A 23,725-nucleotide genomic window follows, 5' to 3' on the forward strand; every position below is an offset into this window, starting at 1 on the left:
GGGTTTGATTCCGGTCAAGGGCACATACCCGGGTTGCGGGCTCCATCCCAGTAGGAGGTGTGCAGGAGGCAGCCGATTGATGATTCTCTCTCATCATTGATGTTTTCTCTCTCTCTCTCTCTCCCTCTCCCTTCATCTCTGAAATCAATAAAAATATGTATAAAAAGAATTGCTATTAGTTACATTTAAACAAATAGCTTTCTATATAGCCTGTCACTGTACCCAAGAACAAAATTCAACAGAAGTGAAATGGTCTTCTTTTAATGGTATTGTTGGTGTCTCTGCATCAACATATATTTTACATTAACTACGCTCTCAATAACTCTGGAGTCCTCTTCTCATTGTTCCCGCCTTAAGAATCCTTTCTTCTGAGAAGCAACCTGCTTTATCACCAGCATATTCAGGCTGCTGATTGATGGTGAAAGGGCATGAAATTTAGCTTATTAACTTCTGGAAAAATTGATGTCATCTAACTTCACCCAGTCCTCCACTATTGCTTAAACATCATTTTCTTAATGTCTAACTGGCTCGTTAACACATTTTTTGTAGTGTTCATTTCAAAGCTTTCAAATCTTCTGTCCTGTCAACATGCCCTCATCTGATCACTCAGCAAAAACCAGCATTGCCTACTTGATAAAAAGAAGTTCTTCCACTTCAAAACTGACCTTACAGGGTAGGGCAAACATAGGTTTACAGTTGTTCACATGAAAAATAATACAATAATGAATAAGTAATAATACAAGAATAAACTGTTTCACTGAGTCACAACTGTAAACCTATGTTTGCCTCACCTCATGTGTGTTCTTTACTTCACATTCACCTCAGAAGAGAGGGTTCATTTTATCATTCCAAAACATCCTAGTATAGTGGAAATAAACTTAACTTGTTTTGTCACACATCTGCCACTATCAAGCTCTATAATTATGGGCAAGGCAAATTAACTTACCTGGTCCTTAATTGTTTTCATCTGTAAAATTATTATCTTGGACTTGGTGAATAGAAAAGACACTTTCAGTACTAAATCAAGCTTTTCCTCATTTTATATCCAATCTGAGACCTTTCTACCACTCTAGAACCTTCCCTTTCACTCAGCCCATATATATATATATATTAAATTCAAATTAGGCATAAGATATTTTGTCTAGGAATCTCCTCTTATCAGCATGATGCTTCTCACCCTTAGACAAGGTTGGGACTTCGTTTTTAAAAAGCCTTTCTTTATTACTATTATCACCTGGGTTAATACTTTCACTATTTCTCAATCAAACTTCTTCAGGGTGCAGATAATACTATGAAGACTACTCTTTACTGACTTATCTCTTTTCACACCTTCCAATTTGACCTCTGCTTCTAGCACTTTATCAAAATATGTGCTGCAAAGGTCAAGTGATTTTTCCTCACTGCTTATCCTATTTGAGTTATCTTTGACATAAAACACTATGGTTTTGAAACACCATCTTGAAATTTCTCCTTTTCCCTGACCCCGATCTTGTGGTTTTCTTTCTAAGGCTCTGGTTACCTGTTCTCTTTTCTCTTTTTATTTTCAATTTTCAATCCTCAACCCAGGACCTAAATGTGGGTATTCATTAGAGATCTATCTTGGTCACACTTCTAATTTTTTCCTATTGAAACTTTCATTCATTCTCAGGATGCCAACTGGTATATTGATGTGGATTACAAAACTATTTCTCACTGAGCTCCTTACCAGTATGCTGGACATCTCTACATGTATCTCTTGCCAATTTAAAGTTACTCTGAATATGCAATTCATCACTATATCCCAATACCCACCTAGGGAAAAATGCAGACTCCCTATGTTCCCATAGTCTTTCTTTCTGTTAATGACATAATTGTCTCTCCCGTGACTAGAACTGACATGCCTGGAAGAAGAGACACCATCAATATCAGGGACAGCACTGTCCTCTGAAAACACAGGTCAATAGAGCTAGTTCTCCATTTGACAAATGTCTCAATGCTCTAAAAAATATTAAAGTAATGTTCTTCTTATAATTACTCAAGGTTACGACTTACATTTGAAAAAGTTCTGCTGTTTGAAAACCGTATCATACTGATTCTCAGGGCTATCTTTTTCTTTTTACAAAAATTCAAACCATGAATTGAATGATCCCCATTTGCTTCTCCAGTTCCTTCATGTATTGTTGTGAGCTGATAAAAAAACCTTAGCTTCCAAGAAAAATTCTGTTATTTCAAGTAGATTTACAAGGAAAGAAAAAGGAAAGAAAACAGCAACTCACACTTTATCTGTGCCGTAACTCCTGTAGTCTACCGCAGCGGACACAGCCACAATGAGCGCGGGCATGCCATAGCCCACCAGGTAGAAGTACTTCCTGCGGGAGTGTTCGCTCTCAAACACCTCCACCAGCATGATGTAGAGCTGCACGCCCTCCAGGAACATCCAGGTGAAGGCGGCCAAGAAGAAGAAGTGTAAGAGGGCAGCAAACACCGCACAGGCAATCTAGGAAGAGGAACAAAATGGTTGAGTCAAATTACTACTCAATGAAATATTAGCAACTGCCATAAAATTAAAAAAATATATTTATCAATACTGCAGTGAAAATATAGGTCTGCAAAAGAATAACCTGGGTGAGATTCTTAAAATTCCGATATTAAAACCTAATTAAATATAACCTATCTTTGAAAACTATAGTTAACATTTTACTAATGGCTGATGGATGACAGCCTAGCATTATAATAAAGAAAGATTATAATATTTAGGGAAAAGTTCTAAGAGCCTACTGATAATTATTGCTGAGATTAGTCTAAAGATTTATAAATAAACCTCAGAAATTTCTTCTCTTGGCCATAATTGTGTATGCACTAATGTATTAATTGTTAGAAAATACTTAAAACAAGGAGAATAAAAGTTCTTAAAATTAAATAGTATATTTAATTACACCATTTTGTAATTGATTACTAATTCATTACTATTACTTCTAATTTATTTCTTCCCTGTCTTGTTTCAGAAAGGATCTATGGTAGCATTGGGAAATTCATGCTACACATATGTAAAATTAGATCAGGTTAAAATAGTATTCTGCAAGTGCTTTTTCTCCCAGTTTTTTGTTATTGGTCAAAAGAAGGCAGCCAATAGTTCAAAACTGCTTTAACTACTTTCTTTGGCATATTTTATTTTTATTTATTTATTTTTAAAAACACATATTTACTTTGTCAATTTTTAATCCTCATCCAAGGATATGTTTATTGATTTTTAGAGAGAGGGAGGGAGGGAGAAACATTGATCTGTTGCCTCACATATGGGCTGTGACCAGGGATCAAACTGGCAACCTAGGTATGTGCCCCAATGGGAAATCGAACTGCCACTTTTTAGTGTACGGGATGAGGCTCCAAACAACTGTGCCACCCAACCAGGGCTCTTTGGCACATTATGTAAGGTACCACAAGTTTCAGCTGGCCATATATTTCATCATTTTCTTATGTCAGTTCTGGAAGTTTTCACTCCTTTGGGGGGGTCTTCATTTCTTACAAAAGTCCTAACTAAATCTATAACTCCTACTAGAAAAGGGCAACAAATTTATAGAAATTATCAAATTAGTATGGATTCAATGATGAGTATGGTCCTTGAGACTGAGACAAAGTAAGTCAATTTCTTTGGATTAGAGAGGTGACAGGGAGAGGGAGATGAGGTAGTTAAATGTCAGAGGGCTAGAGAGAAAGCAGAGCCTACCCACTGTGCGGGATGCAGGAGGGACAGCTGTCCAGCGATAAGCATACAGACAAGTGGGGCTGAGCTGGACCCTACTCAAGGTTTCATTTTAATCATTGTTATTTCTGCTCTTTGTCCGAAATTAGTTTTGTTCAGTATGCAACATTTGGTGAAGTTTACCATATCTTATGTAACACCAGGAAACAAAAGCAAGAATAAGGTTTTTAAATGAAAAGAAATAATGGTGCTTGGAGTGCAGGTTACGAAGAAATAAAATGATTTCTTTATGGAAAATAAAACAGTTTTCCATTTCTTGCTTTTTAGAGTTAGAACTTCAACTATTAATTTTTGTTAACAGGCTGCTTTACTTTTTGGGTGAAAGAAATGTGTAGTTTGATTACTTATTCACATGTATGTGTTTATGTCACATTTGTATATGATAACCGATAAAAAGTATAATCAGCATAATTGCCCCTTTACAGCCATTAATCATGAATGTGTAATCACAAATACAAGTCCAACTGCATTTTTATTGTCAAGTACTCCATACATACCAGAAAACAGCATTAAGTGAATGAATTATTGATTATGCCTATTCTGAGTTTTCTAAAAAAGAGTTTTCTTTTCATTTGCAGTTTTAGTCATGACAACAAACTTTCCTTATGTGCAAGGGCCTCACAAAAAAATTGTAACTGGGCATGAAGTCCATTTCATATATTAGCTATTATCTGTTATTCATATTTTCATTTTGGTTTTACCAAGAACAACTGGCTAGTACAGTTCCTTTTTCCCATCCTCCTTCCCTCACTAATTTTCTGTCTTAATATCATTAAATGTAGGTAGTAGTAAAGTATGAAGTGTCAAACAAAATTTGGGAAGAGTTAGATATTCTAAAAATTACCTACAGTTTGAGCTATTTTCCAAAATATGTCAATTAGAAAAACTCATTGAGGCATGCCATTTTTAATATAATATCCATTGTTTTTAAATAAAGTATATTATAAACTTCAAAAGATAATAATTATATGTTAGAAATGATACACCTCCATTCCCCAAAACATTTTACTTAACTTTCTTATTATTCAGCTCTGTAGTTTATAAAAAAGGGGGGGGGGGCTATTAAAGAGAGATAATTCTTGAGAAAGATAAGTTTATAAACAGAATTTCTGAAGAAATGTACTTTCATACATGCATAACATTCACTGCTTCTTTATGACAATGGGGTATGAAAAGGGGAAAACTGAATAAGATCTGAAAGTTAGTATCAATCTGAGATAACTGGAAGGGGAGACATCCTTTACACATGTCAATGGAAGCTGCTTACTGGTTGGTCAGTTCGGTTGATCCCAATCAGGAAGAGCAGTTCTGCTACAAAGAGGCTGATGCAGAGGTTCTTGTGGATGGTGTTACGGTCACTCTGGAGCCCGCGGAAAAAGCAAAATGTGAAGATGCAAATCAGGAGACAAACAAGGGACAGCAAAATTCCAACCCACGTGATCACATCCAGAAGAAGGTCATGGACCGCGTCACTGTGCTGGAAAAACAACAGAAAAGCCGTAAGTTGCATTTATGCATAACTGATTGTAAAGAGTTATAAGGGCCTGAGGTATAATTTTAATAATTTACTAAATATTCTCCACTTAGACAATGAATAAGACAATTGTTTGGATTTTCTCATCCATAAGTAAAATATTTTATATTTTCTCTGAGGTATACATCAGTTTGGTAGTCAAGGATGTCAATAATGTTTACTACATACATTTTCAGAATATAAATACTAGTTGAAACAAATCAACTTAAAGCTGGCCAAAGATTTTTAAGAAAAAAGCTTTTTGTTTTTTTAACCTATATCACTTTTTAGGCTCATTTTTTGACAACTCCTACTATGGAAATATTTTACTTCAAATTAAGCTATACACTTAACACAGTGGTATCTCAACTGAAATGCTTTTTTAATCACTGGGGGATTTTTACTAAAAAATATAGTTCCTCTGTCCTACCTTTGTCCTATAAATACTTGATCAGAGTTTCCAAGGTTGAGTTAAAAAAAAGTATGCATTTTTATAATGATCCCCAGTTAATTCTGGTGAATGACCAACATATGTGTACCATCTATTTAGTGGAAGATCTAAAAGAATGAGGATATTCCGGGATTTAAATTCATATTGGATGGCTTAAGGAGATCAGGAAGTTTGATCCTTGAAGGGTTTTGCATGAATAGAGACCGTTATACACAGATGGAATATAAGCATTCAGAGTTACTATACCCGGTAACAGCATCAGATAGATAGTAGTGCTAAGAAAAAGTAAAAGCTCATGAAAACTTCTGTATGAAACTGCATTTTCTTTCTCTATTAAAATAGTCTGTAAATTCCATACCTATCATGTTCCTTGGTGTATCCACTACCTCATTTCTGTACTTGTTCTAAGGTTCAAACTCTATTTGTACCCTATGGTAATGTTTCTACCCTATGGTAATTTGCCTCCACTAGAAACCACTTCTGTAAAGCTTTAGAATTTTAGTGGGTCAAAACATCAGTGTACCGAGATGTTGGAGCATAGGTGAGAAATGATCTATGACTGTCAATTCCTCTTTTCTTTTTAGGTTTCTTGAAAAGCCTTTAAAGACTTAACTTTCATCAGCAGGGCAATGAATAAACAAATAATAGTTAATTTATAGAATGATAGTCTAAAGAGTAGTAGGAAATCAATGTTCTGGATATATATAGTCACACACACGGATACTTCTCAAACATCTAATATTACATATTTTTAAATGAAAAACGATCTGTGCAGCATGATTCTACTATCTATGTAAAATATCAAAATACATCAATGGCATTTATTTTTATGGATATATGCCTCAATACTAAAAGTATAACACATGCATGGGAGATATTTTAGTAGAAAGCAAAAAGATGTGTTTCTAATTGACACCTTTTTCAACTGTGCAATCATAAAAAAATAGATTTTTGATTTAGAATGGAAAATACTTCATTTTGTTGTCTTCCACAATGTCACTTTCCCCCTAAGTAAATATCCAGGTTTTTCATTTTTACTTGTTTTTATTCAAACTTCACACTTTTATGTTTTATACAAACTTCATATAAGGTTATTCTGAATGTGAAAATTCTTTTTACAACCAAGGTACTGTGCTATAACCTGAATCATAGCACTTCTCATATTGCCAGATATGACTTCACAGTTGTTATTTGATAAAAAAAGAAAAAAAGAAGAAAAGAAAACGCTGCTAGAACACTGTCAATGAAACAGTTTTGAAATATTCCTGCATAACTCTAGATACATTTCTCGGAAGGAGCTCAAATCATGAAAGAAAACCACATGAAATTTTGCTTTAACGGCATTGTTCTCCAGGGGATACCACTAAAGTAGTGTTGGGTCTCTGATAGCTTAAATTACTTTTACTGTTTGAGAGCGGAGAGTGGTCCGTGCTACCTGGTTCCCTGAACAGAGGCCTATTTGCTCTCTACTTTGACTCAAAGGAAAGATGCTGTGACTGAGTATCAAGCACCAACCTTCAGCACAGCAGTCCTCCATAATGGGGAAAATGGCAGGTATAATACATTCTCAAATGTATCCTAAAGACCAAAAATACTTAAAGGGGGGAAAAAAAGAATAAAGAAAAAAAAAAAGGAACCAAAAACTCCTGCTTTTCTCTGGGTAGCTGCATTATTAGAAATGTATTTACTTTACTCAGTGCCTTCATAGGTCCTTCAAAACCCCCATGAAGTTATTAATAGAAGAATGCCAGATGCCAAAACATTGTTACAAAAAGTACGTAGCACTCAAAGAAAACAAAACAGTCTAGTGATGAATTAAACTTTCAGATATGACTGTCTAGCTCAGAAAACATCACTACCAACACCTTGTGTATACTATACTGGGATAGCAGCATTCTGAATGCAACCCACAACCAGAATGTTATTGGTAACACAAAGGGACAGAACAATGGAGGGGAAATGCTGATGATAAGAGCTGTTAACACAGCCTTCTTCATAATAGTCTGGCATACTAGAACTTCCAGGGGGCCAATCCATGAAAAGAAACACATCCCCTTCAAAAGGATGGCCATTTGAATAAAACTCGTGGGTATAATTTTAACAATGTGACATGGATAAAATACTGTTTTCCTATTTCCAAGGTTCCATGTTTGTGAGCACTATGCAACTCAATTCCCTATTACATGAACTGTATACCACGATGTGCCTTGAGATATTTTAATCTTATACCTTATTAATATACCTCACCACCCAGTGCTGGGCTTAACACATAAAAAATGCTTTAAAAATATTTGGGTTTGAATGTTTATCATAATACCACTCAGACCAAGTTGCCTTGGAGCTAAATCCTCTATGTCAGTATAGCTTTAGCATCTATTTAATCTCAAATGTTTAAAAAGGTATGAAAGATTATATGTCCAAACTGAGCTCTTAATCTTATCCTGTTTCACCACTTTCCACTTTTCCAAATCTGCTCTTCCCTGTTTTCCCCATTTCAATAAACAGCAATTTCATTCTTTACAGTGTTCTGGCCAAAAACTTAGGAGTCACATTGATTCTTCTCTTTCACACACTACGTTCAGTCCATCAGAAGATCTTATAGGTCCTGCCTTCTGATTCTGACAGCTTCTCATCACCTCAGCTGCACCAAATTAGTTTGAGCCACCAGATGTTTTTTAATAGCCTCTTAATTGATCTCCTTACTTTAACCTTCATACCTCCCCCTTCTACATTCACCAGAATGAAGAGTTTTTTAAAAATATATGTCAGAGAATATGACTCATTACTGAAATCATCCAATGTCTCCATCCATCTCAATAAAAACAAAAAACAAAATCTTTACAAAGGTCTGCAAGATACTATGACATCTGTACCCCTGTGCCTAGTTTCCCATGTTCCCCTTTATTCAGTTCATTCTACCCCAGTTGGCCTACACTGTTCTTTGAATATGTCAAACACATTCTAGCCACAGAGTCTTTTGCACTTGGTGTGCCCTGGGCCTAGAATGTTCTTTCAAAAGGTATCTGCATGGTTTACTTGCTACCTTCCTCCAGTTCTTCATTCAAAGGTCACCTTCTCACAGAGGGTTTTCCTGATTCACTCTATCTAAAATTGCAAACAACTGCTCTGCATTCTGATTCTCTCCATTAGTTTTCCTGAACTATTTTTTCTCCTTAGCACTTGCCTAAAGTATATATACTTATTGATATTTCTTGTTTATTGTCTGTGCCCTCCACTAGAAATATACTCTAAGAGAACAAGTTGTTTTATTGCCTGTGATTACCAATGTATCCCCAGCCCCTACAAAAAAAAATGTCTACCGTAAAGTAGATAAATAATGTGCTGACTGAAAAAATGAGTATCTCTTTAACTATCCTTCTCTTCCATAATGAATTTAGATTATACACTAAAAGTTGCATCATGCTGCCCATTGTACAGTTTTGGGGACACCTGGTTCTTCAAGCACTTACTCAAAAAATGTGAGTAAAAGTTAAAGAAAATTAGAGCTGAAGAATGAGAAGGTTGTTACAATACTATCTTCATATATGTTAAAATGTCAAGGTATCAAACAATTATGACAATAAAGGTAAAACTATTTATGGAAGCAAGAGTAAGTAAGACTTACTGTAGAGTAAGTCTTAGCATCTATACACATGAATTTAACTCTGTCACTCCAAGTTTGCAATTTTTACCTTTAACAAACTGCTTATGGCTTTGACTATCAGAAGCCTCAAACACATAGAGATAAAATAACTGAGGCTTCATGTTACTGTGATAAATATACCTTTAAGTACATTTAATGAAAATAAGACCAAATTCATGGAATAGGAAAATGTGTTTTTTTGCCTCATGATTTACAAATAATTCAATGAGAGTTCACCAGACTTTTTGTGGAAATCTGAATGTTACTAACATTGTCCAAAAATCAAGTCAGTAAACAATATGGAGAATGGTATTTGAAATAGTTTTCATTTTAATTGCATAAGTGTTTCCAGATGGGACACAAACTATATGTATTAATTTTGGACCCCTCTGGATGGTTTATTCTTTTTTTAAAATACTTTTAGAAAGGTGCACTTTCTAGACACTGCTAGAATTATCAACCTATAATAATTATTAACTCCGGGTGAGTAATGATTAAGAACCTGTTTTACTTTCTGCGTAATAATATATTATTTTAATGTTGAGTCAAATTTGTTAAAGCACAATAATAGAATTTTAATTTGCCTCTTAAACATATCTTTTTCTGAAATATTTGTACTATAGCTAAAATGAGTGTTGTTGTTTTTTTCCTTTTTTTGCAAACGTATAAACACTTGCTTTGCTACTACTGTATCAAATAAGCATTAAGTCATTGGTTTGATTTGTGAATTTCATCGAAGCCAGTAAGGTTAGGAAAGGCCTATTTTCTGAAAAATGTGACATGAACTCTGTGAAATAAGTTCCTAGCATTGCTCTGCATCTTGGGAACCATGTCATCTGACACAAAGGTCACCCTGCAAATGCTTGGAAAAATAAAGGGCTCAATGGTCAGAGGAAATTTAGATTTACTTGTCAGAACAGGATAAAGGTCAAAGTTGAGTAACAGTAAGAAGAACAATATGACTGCATTTCTTATAATTCTTACAGTAAATTAACCAAAAGAATTCAGCAACAATTTTCAAATTTGTGGCAAATTGAGGGGGGGAAAAAGCAATCTAAATATTTTCAGGCTTTAATTGCTAAAAGAGAAATACTGGCAAAGTAAGATCACATAAAACCATTCATATCCAGTTGTCCTCTGGATTTAATAAAAGGTATTGAGCAAATCTCTTTGACATCAGAAGCATAGCATAGCATGCCCTAAATTATTGAGATTTTTCTTGCTTTGAATTTTTTTAAATTTATTTTTCTTGTTGACACTATTACAGATGTCCCCATTTTCCACCCTCTTTGCCTACTTCCTGCCAGCCCCCACCCATCTCCCCTGGCCTTCACCACTGTTGTCTGTGACCATGGACTATGCATATATGCCCTTTGGCTAATCTCTTTACCTTCTTTTATCCAGCCCCTCCCACACCACTTCATTCTGATATCCCTCAGGCTGCTCCAGTGCTCCATGCCTATGGTTCTATTTTGTTCATCAGTTTATTTTGGGTTTGAATTTTTAAAAAATTAAACTCTCACCAAATTTAGTGAACCAGCTCTGCAGTATCCATAATGAAGGAAACAGAAAAGGAAAGAGTAGAAAATGTGGGAATTTACTATCTTACAACAGCTGAGAATTAAATGCAGATATAGGTGGGAGAAAAAGATAGATTAAAGTTGATAAAACAAAAAACGATCACTCAGAAATTTCTAAAGGAAATGATCAAGCAGTAAATAAGAAAAAGATTGTAGGAATATCTCAAGTCTTACTTTTAAAGTATCTGGGGTGAGGGCAAGAAATGAAGCTATGCAGATAGAAAATTCCATTCTTAGCATTTCTAAGGTGAATACAGTGATGATGAGGATGATGATTTTCAAAATGTCATATTCTATTAGGAATGCTGATTTATTTAATTAGGGTACTCACTTAATCCTATAAAACACTATATGGTACTATTATTATCTCCCATTTGCAGATGAAAAAAAACAGAAGCACGGAGAATAAGTAATTTACCCAAGATCATTCAACTAGTATGCAGTAGAGACAGAATTAGTGATAGGGTGACCAACTGTCAGGTTTGCTCAGAATATCTTAGTTTTAGCAGTAAATTTTGCATCCTAGGAAAGCCCTCTCCATGACATGAAAAAATCTCAGAAATCAGAGATGGGTACAGACGTTTAAAAGAAAATCCATATGTCAGCCTAAAAATAGAAACTGGAAGCAATACTATTTTTAGTGTCAAATAGATGTAGTACCAATTATCCACCTTCCCTAGAGAAGGCTGCTGATTTCCCCCCAGGCTATTGATGTTGGCAATCATGGATCATTCTTGTTGCACCACACAGTTGTGATCCTGAGTTCCTCTTTGATTTTGGATTAACTGTTGGGTTTTGTATCACGACTGTATTGCTTTAATTTCTAACACGGTGATATTGTAATCATCTTTTCTAATAGCTTGATATAACTGAGAATGACTAACATACAATAACATGATAATACTGGAAAAAGAAGTGGAAACATGTTTTATTTTAAATATTCATGGAAGGACATATAAAACTGGGTTATCGAGGTAGCCAAAACAGAGCATGCTGACAACATGCAGAAATGATTTCGGGACCTGACATGACAGAGAAGGTTGTGTGATTGTGCACACAGAGGCTGAATCTCACAAGTCTAGGATGAGACAGGCAAGTTTTTGTAAATCAAAAGTTTTCTTTTTGTTGTTGTTGTTCTTTTGTGTGTGTTTTTAAATCTTCCCCCCAAAGACACCAATGCTCAGTTGAAATTAATGGTTGTGGGAAAACCTTGAGTAGACCACAAGAATAAACATGCACTATTATTGTCTTGCTCCCTTGATTTTTCTATGCATCTGAGTAAAGTTACTTTTTTTTCTGATCCAGAGGATGCATCTAAAATGTCCTGTGGGTAAACAAAAGGGGAAAATTGGATAACCAATATTTTGGCTCCTTATAATGTGAGCTGATTTCTGTCAGATCTTACCAAAGATCATGCTTTCTAAAGTATATCAAGTGATATGTTGAATCATAGCAACAGAATAATGTTTTCCTTAGCTCTTATGTACTTTAATGTGAAAAATGGAATTTCAAAGCAAAATGTTGTGAAGACCTTGGTCAGCTATAAAGTAGACTTTGCCCATTTATCTGCATATTCAACAGATAGTGCAAATGTAAATTTTGAAAAGTTCCATTCAGCCTATAATCCCTTTACATAAGAAAATGAACAGTTCATACCTACTCAGTGTCCTTTTTATCTTATAGACAAGGCTGCTAAAAATGGATGTGATTTGCTTACTTGTGATAATGAGGTTTAATAATGAAATTTTGGGGTTACTTTTCAGTTTCTACAAAATGTGGAGAAGTATTTAACAGGCTTCCTAACTTTCTAGAAATGGAAGAAGACATTCTCCTGAGACATGCGCCTTCAAGATTGCTATCATTGTCTAGCCATAGAAAAATGTTAAAATATTGGCCTTCTATAAAATCATAGTTTCAAAGTATGAGGCGAGAAGAATTTCTTTCTCTAATCTTAAAATATATGACAGGTGAAAATGAAGAAACAGATTACAGTAGAATAAATTTATATGATGTTTCTCTAAAACTGTGTGATGAGCTCTATAAGGAACCTGGAAAAAGGTGAATTGATTCTACTTGAGATGCATGAAATTCTGTGTAGGACAAAAACTCATAAACAGAAAAGCATGACTTATTTTTGGGATTTAAGACTGTTTCTATAATGTAGCACCAGAAAAAAACAACAACAGTCAAGTTAAATAGGACTTTCTCATTTCTTTATTAAAACTGTAGCTTATTTGAAATTCAATATAGACTTCATAATGCAAAATTACCTCAGTGCTTTTAAAACCATTATTCCTGACAGTATTTTACCTTATGTTGACATCCAATATGCTTGGAAGTGTTAAAAAATGATGAACATGTTGGATATTGACAGCCTATATGATGATTCACAAATGCAAATGAATTGACTGACAAACAGTTGGTTTACCAGAGCAAGCCTATAGATACAAAGTAGATGGCCATTTTTGGAGAGCTGGAAATTCATTCCTACAAGCCTGATACTAGGAATTGTCACTGCTAAGTAGTAATAATTACTTAATGCATATTAAATACACTTTTGATCTGGTAGTGCTATTTCCCAGTTGGCTCTCTAAAAAGTTGATCACCCTAACTGGAGGCCAAATACTCCATGCTCTAAACAACTTCACTAACGGTGAAGAGGACCATAGATCCTCTTCTATTTTACCTGTTGTGACCCAATTATACTAAGCTTCTTAGAACTGGACAGAGCGAGACTTTCATGGGTAAAAATTTTCTTCACTATCCTTTGAGGACAGAAATTAAACCCAGTGGTTTTATTAAAACAACATTTACTAGGGACCATTCAGCAAACTTACTGATTCTCACACAAAGTGGGTAATGTCTCCTGATACGAGTTTGGTAGGTTGATTTTAAGAATATTCATTTGATGCTTAATTTGTGTCAGGTACTGAATAAAATATAATGTAGATATAAATATACACACACACGTACACAAGCATGTGCACACACCCATCCCATTTTTACTCCATATTCCATTTTCCTCGCTAAAGCAATTTCAGGCAAAAGAAAGAGGAAGTAATTACTAGGTTTTCATTTTTCCATTCTCTTGAATAAACTTATTACATTTTAAACAGAGTGGGAATCTTCCAGATAAAAACCATGGGAACTATTATCTCATAGGCCTAAAAACAATAGGTAGGAGCCAAGATTAAATTTTATAAAATTAACACCTTAAAATTTCCACAGTTCCATGAATTGGACTTTTAAATTATCAAATAACCAACCATAGAAGGTCTTTAAATAACAATGCTTACACTGTAAGGATACACAAAGGAAATTGGCAGTCCCCTGAATTGTTTATAACAACATAAGAAAAGTGGTTTAGTTCAGCCATATTTTTGTTCAAATGCTTTTAAAGTATTATTTATATAGGTTGACCTTATTGTCTGCTTAGAATGTTATATAAATAACTTTTGGGAAATCTAGCCTAATCCCTCTAGAGTCCAGTAGTTCTCCAATTTTATCACTTTATTTACTAGACACAGTGGAATGAGACAGGCCAGGAAAAAAAAAAAACAAAAACAATCACTGAATACTATCACTGTTTAAAAATAAAAGGCAAAATTTTGTGACCTGGAACAAATAGAGCTAGTAAACACATCAACTTAGTAACAATTTAGTTCTTACTAAAAACAGTATAAGCATTTGAGGATATTTTTAGAACATTAGGATGGAAAAGGTTTTAACACTGGTTTCATTTGATTGATTGGTTGATTATATTTTCTTAAGCCTGGGTAAACTGGATGAGTAGAGCCATTATGGTTAAAATAATAAAAAAATTTTTTTTAGTTGTTAGTTAATGCTAAAAATCATCTCACTAATTAAGAAGCAACCCAACTAATTAAAAAGATTGCTTCATATTGACTAATGATTGTACTTAAAATAGAATTTAGTGGTTTTGACATTGTGGGAATTTATAATATCTATGTAACCAACATTTTGAAGAGTTCCAAAGTTATATGTCGTTATGATAATATTTTGCTATAAATCCATTATTTGACAATTTCATTGTAAGAAAAAAAGTCTTGCTCTGAAAAATAAGGCAAAACACTAGCCTAAACTTCTCTCTTTCAGAAAAGTCTTACCTTGATAGAGGTTGATAAATGATTATTTATTAGTAAAAACTCAATTAAATATTTTGACCTTGACAGTTAACTTCTCCTCAACCCCTACTAGGATCAGGAGCTCAAGGGCCTTGAGGAAGCAAATATGTGAATTTAAAAAATCATATTTTTAAAAAAGTGTATAATTCTTAATATAATTTTGTTATTCAATTCCTAAAATAATCATGAGATAATGTTAGAAAATATTTAATAGTGTCATCTCAACAATTAATGGGAAGAGGAGCTCAGATAATTTACCTAAGAATAAGAGGAATCCATCCTGATCCTCAATGTCCTGATTTGTTATTCTTATTCTGACTACCTACCATTCAGATTATAAACTGGGCAAATAAATCATGATGACAATATCTATTGTGATGTGAATTAAATGCATTAGTGTAAGTAGACATTAAAAAAAATTATATTCAGCCCTGACCGGGTGGCTCGATAAGTTCTCCCTCACATCAATTTCTCTCTCTCTTTCTATTCCTCTCTCTCTAAAAACAATAAAACCATATCCTAAGGTGAGGATTTAAAAATAAAATAAAATATTAATTCCCATTATTACTGGAAGGGCCCTTCTGAGGGTTGAAGTCCTCACCTAATCTCCATTTTTTAGAATCTCCATAAACTGGATTACCTCTTTTTTTTTAAAATAAAATATAAAATTTGCTGAAAAATATATGATGAAACCATAAAAATCCAACCTTATTTCATGTACTTCAATCCTGTCATTCTCATTTGCTTAAGCAGTTCTATCACTTCATCTGGAGAACCTTTCCTGACCCTCCAGGTCAAGGCTATTTCCCATCTATTCCCACATTATCCTCTGCTACAATAAGACATTTCTCACAAGATACTGATTTTGCTGATTACTTATCTATATTACTAATTATATACTTGAGCTTTGCCTGTCACAAAGATGGTACTCAACTACTAAGGAACAAATAAAGGATGAAGGATGAAGCATAGTAATTTTTAAATTGAGATTACTAAGACAAAGTTTGCAGATATGTTTCCACAAGTACTTCTTAAATACAAAAATTTCAGTGTTCCTATAGAATGTAAATTTAACCAAGTTATCAAACTTAGTAATTCCCATAAGGGACCTCCTGATGCCATGGTAGGCATATTTAACAATTTGCTGAACAACAGACAAATAAACCTGTAGATGATGACCAATAATGGAAAGGTGTTTTTTTTTTTTTTTAATCTTCACTCAAGGATATTTTTCTATTGATTTTTAGAGAGAGTGGAAGAGAGAGGGAAAGACAGAAATATTGATGTGAGAGAATCACATCGATTGGTTGCCTCCTGCACACACCCTGACCAAGGCCCAGACTGGGGAGGAGCCTGCAACCGAGGTACATGTCCTTGACTGGAATTGAACCCGGGACCCTTTGGAAAGGTTTTTAAATATCATAAATACTATTTCAGTTTAGTATAAAATCACATTACCTAAGTATCTGTAATGATTATTTTTCTGTCTAAAAGAAAAGACAATTAGGTGTTTCCTTAGACAACAGAAGTAGAGGGAGCTAAGAAGTTATTAACCAGCTGTGTTGCCACCGTGGAGTAGAAGCATCTCTTTCCGTTTTTTATCTGCCTACATTGACCTCCCTATAATATCTCTCTCACTCTCAGTACCACATTCAAAAATCAGTCTAAACACTTTTCTGCCTTGATTCACTGAATCCCTGGGGCTAGGTTTGTGGGGTGTTGTAATCTGAAATTTTATAAAGGATGGAAAAGGAAAGCGTCTTTGAGAAAGTGATAATCGAGCAAAGACTTGAAGGAGACAAGAAAGTTGGCCCTGTGGCTCTTTGCGGGGTAGGAGGAGGGAGACTTTCAGTTCTAACTACAACACCCTGATATGTTTATGGCAAGATGATGAGGCTGGTGTGGCTAAAGCCAAGTGAGCAAAGGGAGGAATAGTAGGAAAAGAAGTCAAGAGATGATAATGCAGCCAGGTTTTGGATTCTGCTCTTATTGAGGTAAGAAGTCCTTCAGATTGGATCAAAGGTACGAACTACCTGGTTTGCATTTTAAAGGGGTTATAAAATTGCTTTTGAGAATGAATCAGAGAAGTGACACAGTCTGACTCACATTTTAAGAGTATCCTTCTGGCCATTATGCTGAGAATAAACTTAAGGGGACAAGGAAGAAAAAAAGGACAACTAAGGGGCTGAACTAAAAAATAGAGAAGTGATAGTGGCTGAAACCTAGGTGGTAGTGATGAAAATACTGAGAACTTGTCAGATGCTGGATCTGGCAGGATACACTCCCAGGACTAGGTGTGAGTATGAATGGGGAAAAAATAGAATATTTGGTTTGGGGCCAAGGTAACTGGAAGTACAACAGTAAGAAAGAAAGGAATCAGAGGAGAGAATCCCAAAAGTGTAGTTCTAGAATTGTGAAACTTACTAGAAGTCTGGGTGGACATAGCAAGCCAGCAATTGAATCTATGAGTCTGGAGTTAAGAAATGGAGATAGAAATCTGGGAATCATGAGATGATGTTTAGAGCTATATGACTAGACTACATCTAGAATTACACCTCAGACCAGAGCAACTAGGAGAGGTCATGGAGATGAAAAGGAACAGCAAAGGAAGCTAAGAAAGACCAGTTGCTGAAGAAGGTAAGAAACAAGAGAGAATGGTGTACCCGAGGCAAAGGGGAGAAAATGTGGCAAGAATGTGGTAAATGTAAATTGTCCATAAGTTACCTCACTAAATGCATTCAACTCATCCTTTGGAGCAGCGTACTTTTTTGAAGAGCTGTCTCTGAGCAGGCCTGCCTTAGATAGATGATCCTCCTCTGTGTCCCCACATCACAGTGTTGACTTCAATTATAATATTTATCACAGTTACGACTGCAGCTTCACTTCTCTGCATGAGTTCTTTAAGGGCCAGAAGCTTCCCTGTAATGTGGAATTTAGAAATATCTCTGGGAGACGGGAGGGGGAATTTATGTGTATTGAGATCCTACTGTGTAGTAGGCAACTTGTCAATACCTTTACTCAGGTATTTAAAAAATGTTAATCAAAGAATGAAGGAAGTAGTGAATGAACAGTAAAGATCACATAGATGATAGATAAAGACAAATCAGTACACAGGCAGAGCCCTGGAGTGAAGACCCATAATTAAGATTGTCAACCAAATTCTCCAATATGATTTTGTTTCTGTTACAGATCTACCTGCAGAGTTAGAGGGTGACAATTGCAAACATAAGTAACTGTCCCATTTGGCTACTGTGTTTCTCACTCTGCATGAGTAAATGAGTGGTTTGGTTTAGACATTAGTCTAATGAAGGTTTGGTCAGTGTGTAACTTTCTGTGTATGATCTACTTGCATTCTGCTTTTCAAATGTCAAAATGAAGTTGTGAAATCAAAATGGGACTGACTTAGAGTATGTGATACAAGAAATCCAGGACATACATACTGTGTGACTGACTACTAAAGGAAAATATTGATTTCCATTTATTATATCTCTTGTTGACACAATAACGGTCACAGTCGGGATTCTTGTATAATAGATGACTGGCTAGATGTTGTCATGCTATGAACTGAGCAAAATGATATTTTGTTGTTATTTCAAATGTGATCCATTTTTTTTCTGAGTTTCAATTTATTCCCTAAGCTGAGAAATAGAATCCCAGAGCCATACTAACACATTCCAAGTTTAAATCTAACATTTGGTAGTGCAGGCAAATTGCTAAGCTAGATCAATTTGTGATGCCCTGAGAAAATGTGCTTGCAGTTGTTTAAAGACCAAAATTTGAACTGTGCTGACACAGCTAAGGCAATTTACTCTTAAGGTGTAACTGGGCTTGCATTTGGTCTCCCTCTGGGATACTTGTACCATCTTTAAATTCAACAGTGTCAAAGAAAATTTGGGATGAAACTATTCGGATCAATGACAACAGGTAGATAAACCTTTGCTACAGCTTTCCCTTTTTTAAAATATGCTAGACAGCCATGCTTCCTCTATATTTATTGACACCAGGGAGATGAGAAGAGAATTCACAAGTACATAATTTCTTGTTAGCAACTCATCTATCAATCTCTATAACCACGTTAATCAGCACTTTGTATTTTTATGTCCTACGTATACCTAAAACCTAAATCCTCTCCACATCCACCAGGCCAGCCAGAGCTGTGCTGGGAAAAGACCAAAGCAGCCAAGTTAGTGATGTTCCCAACTTTGGAAACTACCAATCATATGGATTTTTCTTTAGGATGGTGTCTCCTTGAATGGACAAAACCTATCACATTGTGTTAGAACTGCTAAGCTCTTTGCATTACTATGCATTGTGCATTCTGCTTAATGGCTGCTTTCCCAAGAGTCATTCTAACAGAATTTAAACCCACACATAGCTCCTTAGTCTTCAACATACCGGATCCCAGTTCCTAATCTCACCACACTGGCTTTTGGTCCTGGGGTCCTAACTTGCCCTGTTAATGAGGTCTGACATTTATTCATACAATATAAAAGCAGGGGACACTAAAGGAAATTTTATAAGCAAACTTTGATTTTAGGAACTACGTTGATGGTAAAAAAAAAAAAAAAAAAAAAAAAAGAAGAGTTATTCGAATCATCTGGGAGGATATGGGTTGAACAGCAGAGTTCCTGAATAGAATCACTATGGAAGTGGAAAAACTCTAAAGTGAGCAGTGAGACTGATACGTAGAGTTAAGACTTTTTACAGCTAGTGTCCTGATTGTAAGCTTTTTTATTTTATGGCATATCTCTTACCTTAACTTCCACATGTGCCATCAGTACCGCAAAATTGGTTAGGTGGTTACAAGAGCATGTAGTATGTGTCTTATTTGTTGTCAGGAGACGGCAGCCTTGAGTTGACCAATAACCCGTCATTGTGCGCTTGGAATAGCTCCAAAATGAACAGTTGGGGTTGAAATTTTCCTCGGACTGCTACAGGGTAAAAATAAAATCAATAAAACCAATAACTATTTTATGATCACATAAATTAGGTAGGCATTCTCTTTACATCAACACAACTTCATACTCTGTTACAATTCTTGTGGAGATGTCTGCCAGTGTTTTCCTATGAAGCGGAACTCAGCAATTCTAAGCAAATTTGTTGTTATCTATCCCCCTGACTAGGGGTGAGTTTACTTTTCCAAAAATACATATTTAAGGAATACTAATACCAGTATTTCAGAATCACATCAATTAATTTCAAAGTAAAGTATACTGAAGAGTAAAACAACAACAACAAACTGTTATAATGAACTTCCAAAAAACGGATGGTTTTTAGAAATCTTTGTTAAATTTATAATGCAATCGTAGTATAACAAAATTATATCTACACACAAAGATATAATTACTTATAGTAGCCTATGTGAAACCATGTCCAGTTCAACTAAATATATTGCTAGCTCTTTGTAATTATGGAGAAGCATTTATAATATATCTATGAATGTTTTATCATAAGCAATTTACATATTCAAGAAATATTCTTCTTTCTTATTTCAGAAAAAAGATACCACTATCATATAATAGACTTTGAATTGCTACATATCAAATAATAATAAACATTAAAAAATTAATATACTTTGTATTCTATATTTGCTATAACAAATATAGATAATGTGGACAACTAAACTTAAGAAGCCATTTTCTTACCTTAATATGTTTAACAGTGAATACCACAGGATCAGCCAAATAAACCTTATTACTGAATTCTTTGTTTATTGCTGCTGTAATGACGGGTGAATTGACAATAACAGAATGATTGGTGGACATAGCTTCTGTTCCCAACTTCATGCTGGCATTCTCCGTGGACAAATAAGGACCCAAGTTGTTATATAAAACAAAGGCCACTCTGATCTCTCCTAAAATAAATGCAAATGTGAAGTATAAATTGGGGAGAAACTCTGATTACTTTCTGTGTGTTCTACTTACATTAGATAGTTCTAATTAGATTGTAATAAAATCTGTATAATATATACTCATAACATCTTAAGAATTCATTTTAACCAAAGTGCCAAGTCATTCATTGGGAAAGGAAAATAAAAAAAGATGCTGAAAGAACTGCATATAAGTGTTAAAAGAAATGAACCTCAATCCCTATCTCACTCCATACTCAAACATTAATTCAAGATGGATCACAGACATAAACATAAAAAGTCGAACATGAAGCTTTCAGAACAAAATGTAGAATATCTTTCTAATCTTGGGGAAGGCAAACATGACTTGGTTAGGACCCCAAAAACACTAATCATAAAGGAAAAAATGGTAAATTGATTTTTGTCAAAATTAAAATTTTATGTCTATCAAAATATAACATTAAGAAAATGAATAGGCAAGCCACAGACCAGAAAAAAATATCTATGACTCATGAATACATAAAGCATGTCTGCTAATCAACAGCGAAAGAATAAATGGCACACTAAAATGGCAAACTATAAACAGAAACTTGAGAAAAAAATAATAAATAATAGGCTAAGAGATATGAAAAATTATCAACATCATTATTAATGAGGGAAATAATTAAAATCACATCGAGATACCATTTCATACCTACTAGCATCTCTAAAATGAAAAAGACTGTCCACACTAATGTGGATAAGGATGGGGAACAATTGGAACTCTTGTATGATGCACTCTGCTGGAAGAAGTATAAAGTCGTTCAACTATTTAGAAAAATGTTTGGCAGTTTTTTTTATAAATATATATTTACCCTTCATAGGTAAGCAAAAACATAAATTCATAAAACAAACATGCATAAGAATGTTGATAGCATCTTTATTCATAATAGCACCAAGCTGGAAACAACTAAAAACCTATCAAAAGGAGAATAAATTATAGTGTATTAACATAATGGAATATACTATGCATCAATAAAGAACAAACTACTGACACATGGAGCATCATGACTGAATCCCAAAAATACTGAGTTAGAGAATACAGACAGGAAAGAGTCCACACTGTATGACTCAGTTATATAAAATCTCAGAACAGGCAACAGTTGTCTATACAAATAGTAATGAAAAGAAAATAGTTTCAACAGGTGGGGCAGGAGCTGAGCAGAACGGAAAGAGGCACCAGGGAATTTTCTGGGTAATAGAAGAGATTCGTATCTTATATTATATTTCAGAGGATAAGTACAACTATTAAATTCATCTAGCTAAACACTTAAGGTTATGTGAATTATATTATATGTAAATTACATCTCAATTGCAATAAAAATAAATACAAAGATTCAAATTTTTTATCTGTTTTAAAATTCAATTATGTTCTATTAAGGTCACTGTTTCCATACATCCTTCCACCTTATTTTTCCCGTATGACAATCTCTAATTTTTTCCCTATGACAATCCTCTGTAAAAGTAACCATCTTTTAACTTTCTGCCCCATATTTCCTTTCTTAAAAGAAGTCAAGTCTTCTATTATGAACTCATATCGGGCCAACAAGAGACAGGCATTGCCCTGACTACTAAGGTTATTAAGAAAAGGAAATATTATAATTTATGACAACTTGACTGAATCTTGAGGGTATTATGCTAAGTGAAATAAGTGAAACAGAGAAGGAATACTGTATGACCTCACTTATATGCAAAATCTTAGGATAAAAACAACTCATAGAACTGAAGGGTGGTTCCCAGAGGTGGGTGGTGGGGAAGAGAATAGAAGGGTAGGTAAAGGGAAGCAAAAGGTACGGTATGGTGACTGTGGTTAATAATACTGTATTGCCTATTTTGGAAGTTGCTAAGAGTAAATTTTAAAAGTTCTCAAAAAAAAAAACAAAAAACAAAAAAAACACACAAACCAAAGTGTAACTGTGTGTTGATAGATGTTAACAAGATTTATTATACTGTTCGTTTTGCAATATATACAAATATCAAATCATTATGTTGTACACCTAAAACTAGTATAATGTTATATGTCAATTATATCTCAATAAAAATAAAGAATTAAACTAGACCGCCTGGATTACAGAGTGCACTCTAAAGACAGGTGTGAAGTGGGGCACATAAGGCAGGAAGGAAGTGGATCAGGTAACACGTGATAGGGTTGGTTAAGTCATTTGATTTTATTCTAAATATAACTGGCAAGATTTATGTTTCGGGAAGAACCTCTGTCAACAGGATTTATGTTTGGGAGCAAGAGTAAAAGAGGGAAACCAGTTAGGAAGCTAATATAGGAATCTGATTTTGTTTTATATGAGATCTTATTGCTGCCTCAAATTTCACATTGTCAAATTAGCAACATAATAAAGATTTATAACTTCAGTCTTATAAGATTTCCAACACTTAAAAAAAATTTTGTTTGGCTGACAACAAATATAATTTGTTTTTTGACATTATTTAATAGGCTATTTAAAAAACAAAACAAAGCTATTCACCCTTCAATCTGAAACCTTAGCTTTGAGTTAGTCACTATGACTTGAAGTTGTCTTACTATCACTAACAGGTTAAAGATTCTCAATTCCTTGGCCAAAATAAGTTTTTAAATTAATATTAGGGAGGCTTGAGATATACTTTATGAGATTACTTATTTAATTTTAATCAAATTAAAATTATTCAGTGACCTTATCCCAGTTCACTAAACTGACCTCTTTTACCAGTTCCATTCGCCAAAAGCACCTCCTCACAGGAAATTTTTGTGAAAGAAAAACATAGACACACC

The 23,725-nt window shown here is 34.4% G+C and overlaps 1 protein-coding gene across 3 annotated transcripts in view; it reads right to left on the bottom strand.

Moving 5' to 3' along the window:
• The window catches only part of ADGRL3 (adhesion G protein-coupled receptor L3), a 492,939-nt gene that overhangs the window by 83,650 nt on the left and 385,564 nt on the right, over positions 1–23,725 (bottom strand). For all 3 annotated transcript variants that reach the window (XM_054728772.1, XM_054728769.1, XM_054728767.1), the window contains 4 exons: positions 20,720–20,928; positions 19,829–20,005; positions 5,010–5,219; positions 2,256–2,476 (listed from right to left, as the gene is read on the bottom strand). In XM_054728772.1, the coding sequence (XP_054584747.1) occupies positions 2,256–2,476; positions 5,010–5,219; positions 19,829–20,005; positions 20,720–20,928 (817 nt within the window). The remainder of the gene's footprint in view (positions 1–2,255; positions 2,477–5,009; positions 5,220–19,828; positions 20,006–20,719; positions 20,929–23,725) is intronic.

The sequence above is a fragment of the Eptesicus fuscus genome, chromosome 2 (genome assembly GCF_027574615.1).
Source record: "Eptesicus fuscus isolate TK198812 chromosome 2, DD_ASM_mEF_20220401, whole genome shotgun sequence".
Taxonomy (NCBI): Eukaryota; Metazoa; Chordata; class Mammalia; order Chiroptera; family Vespertilionidae; genus Eptesicus; species Eptesicus fuscus.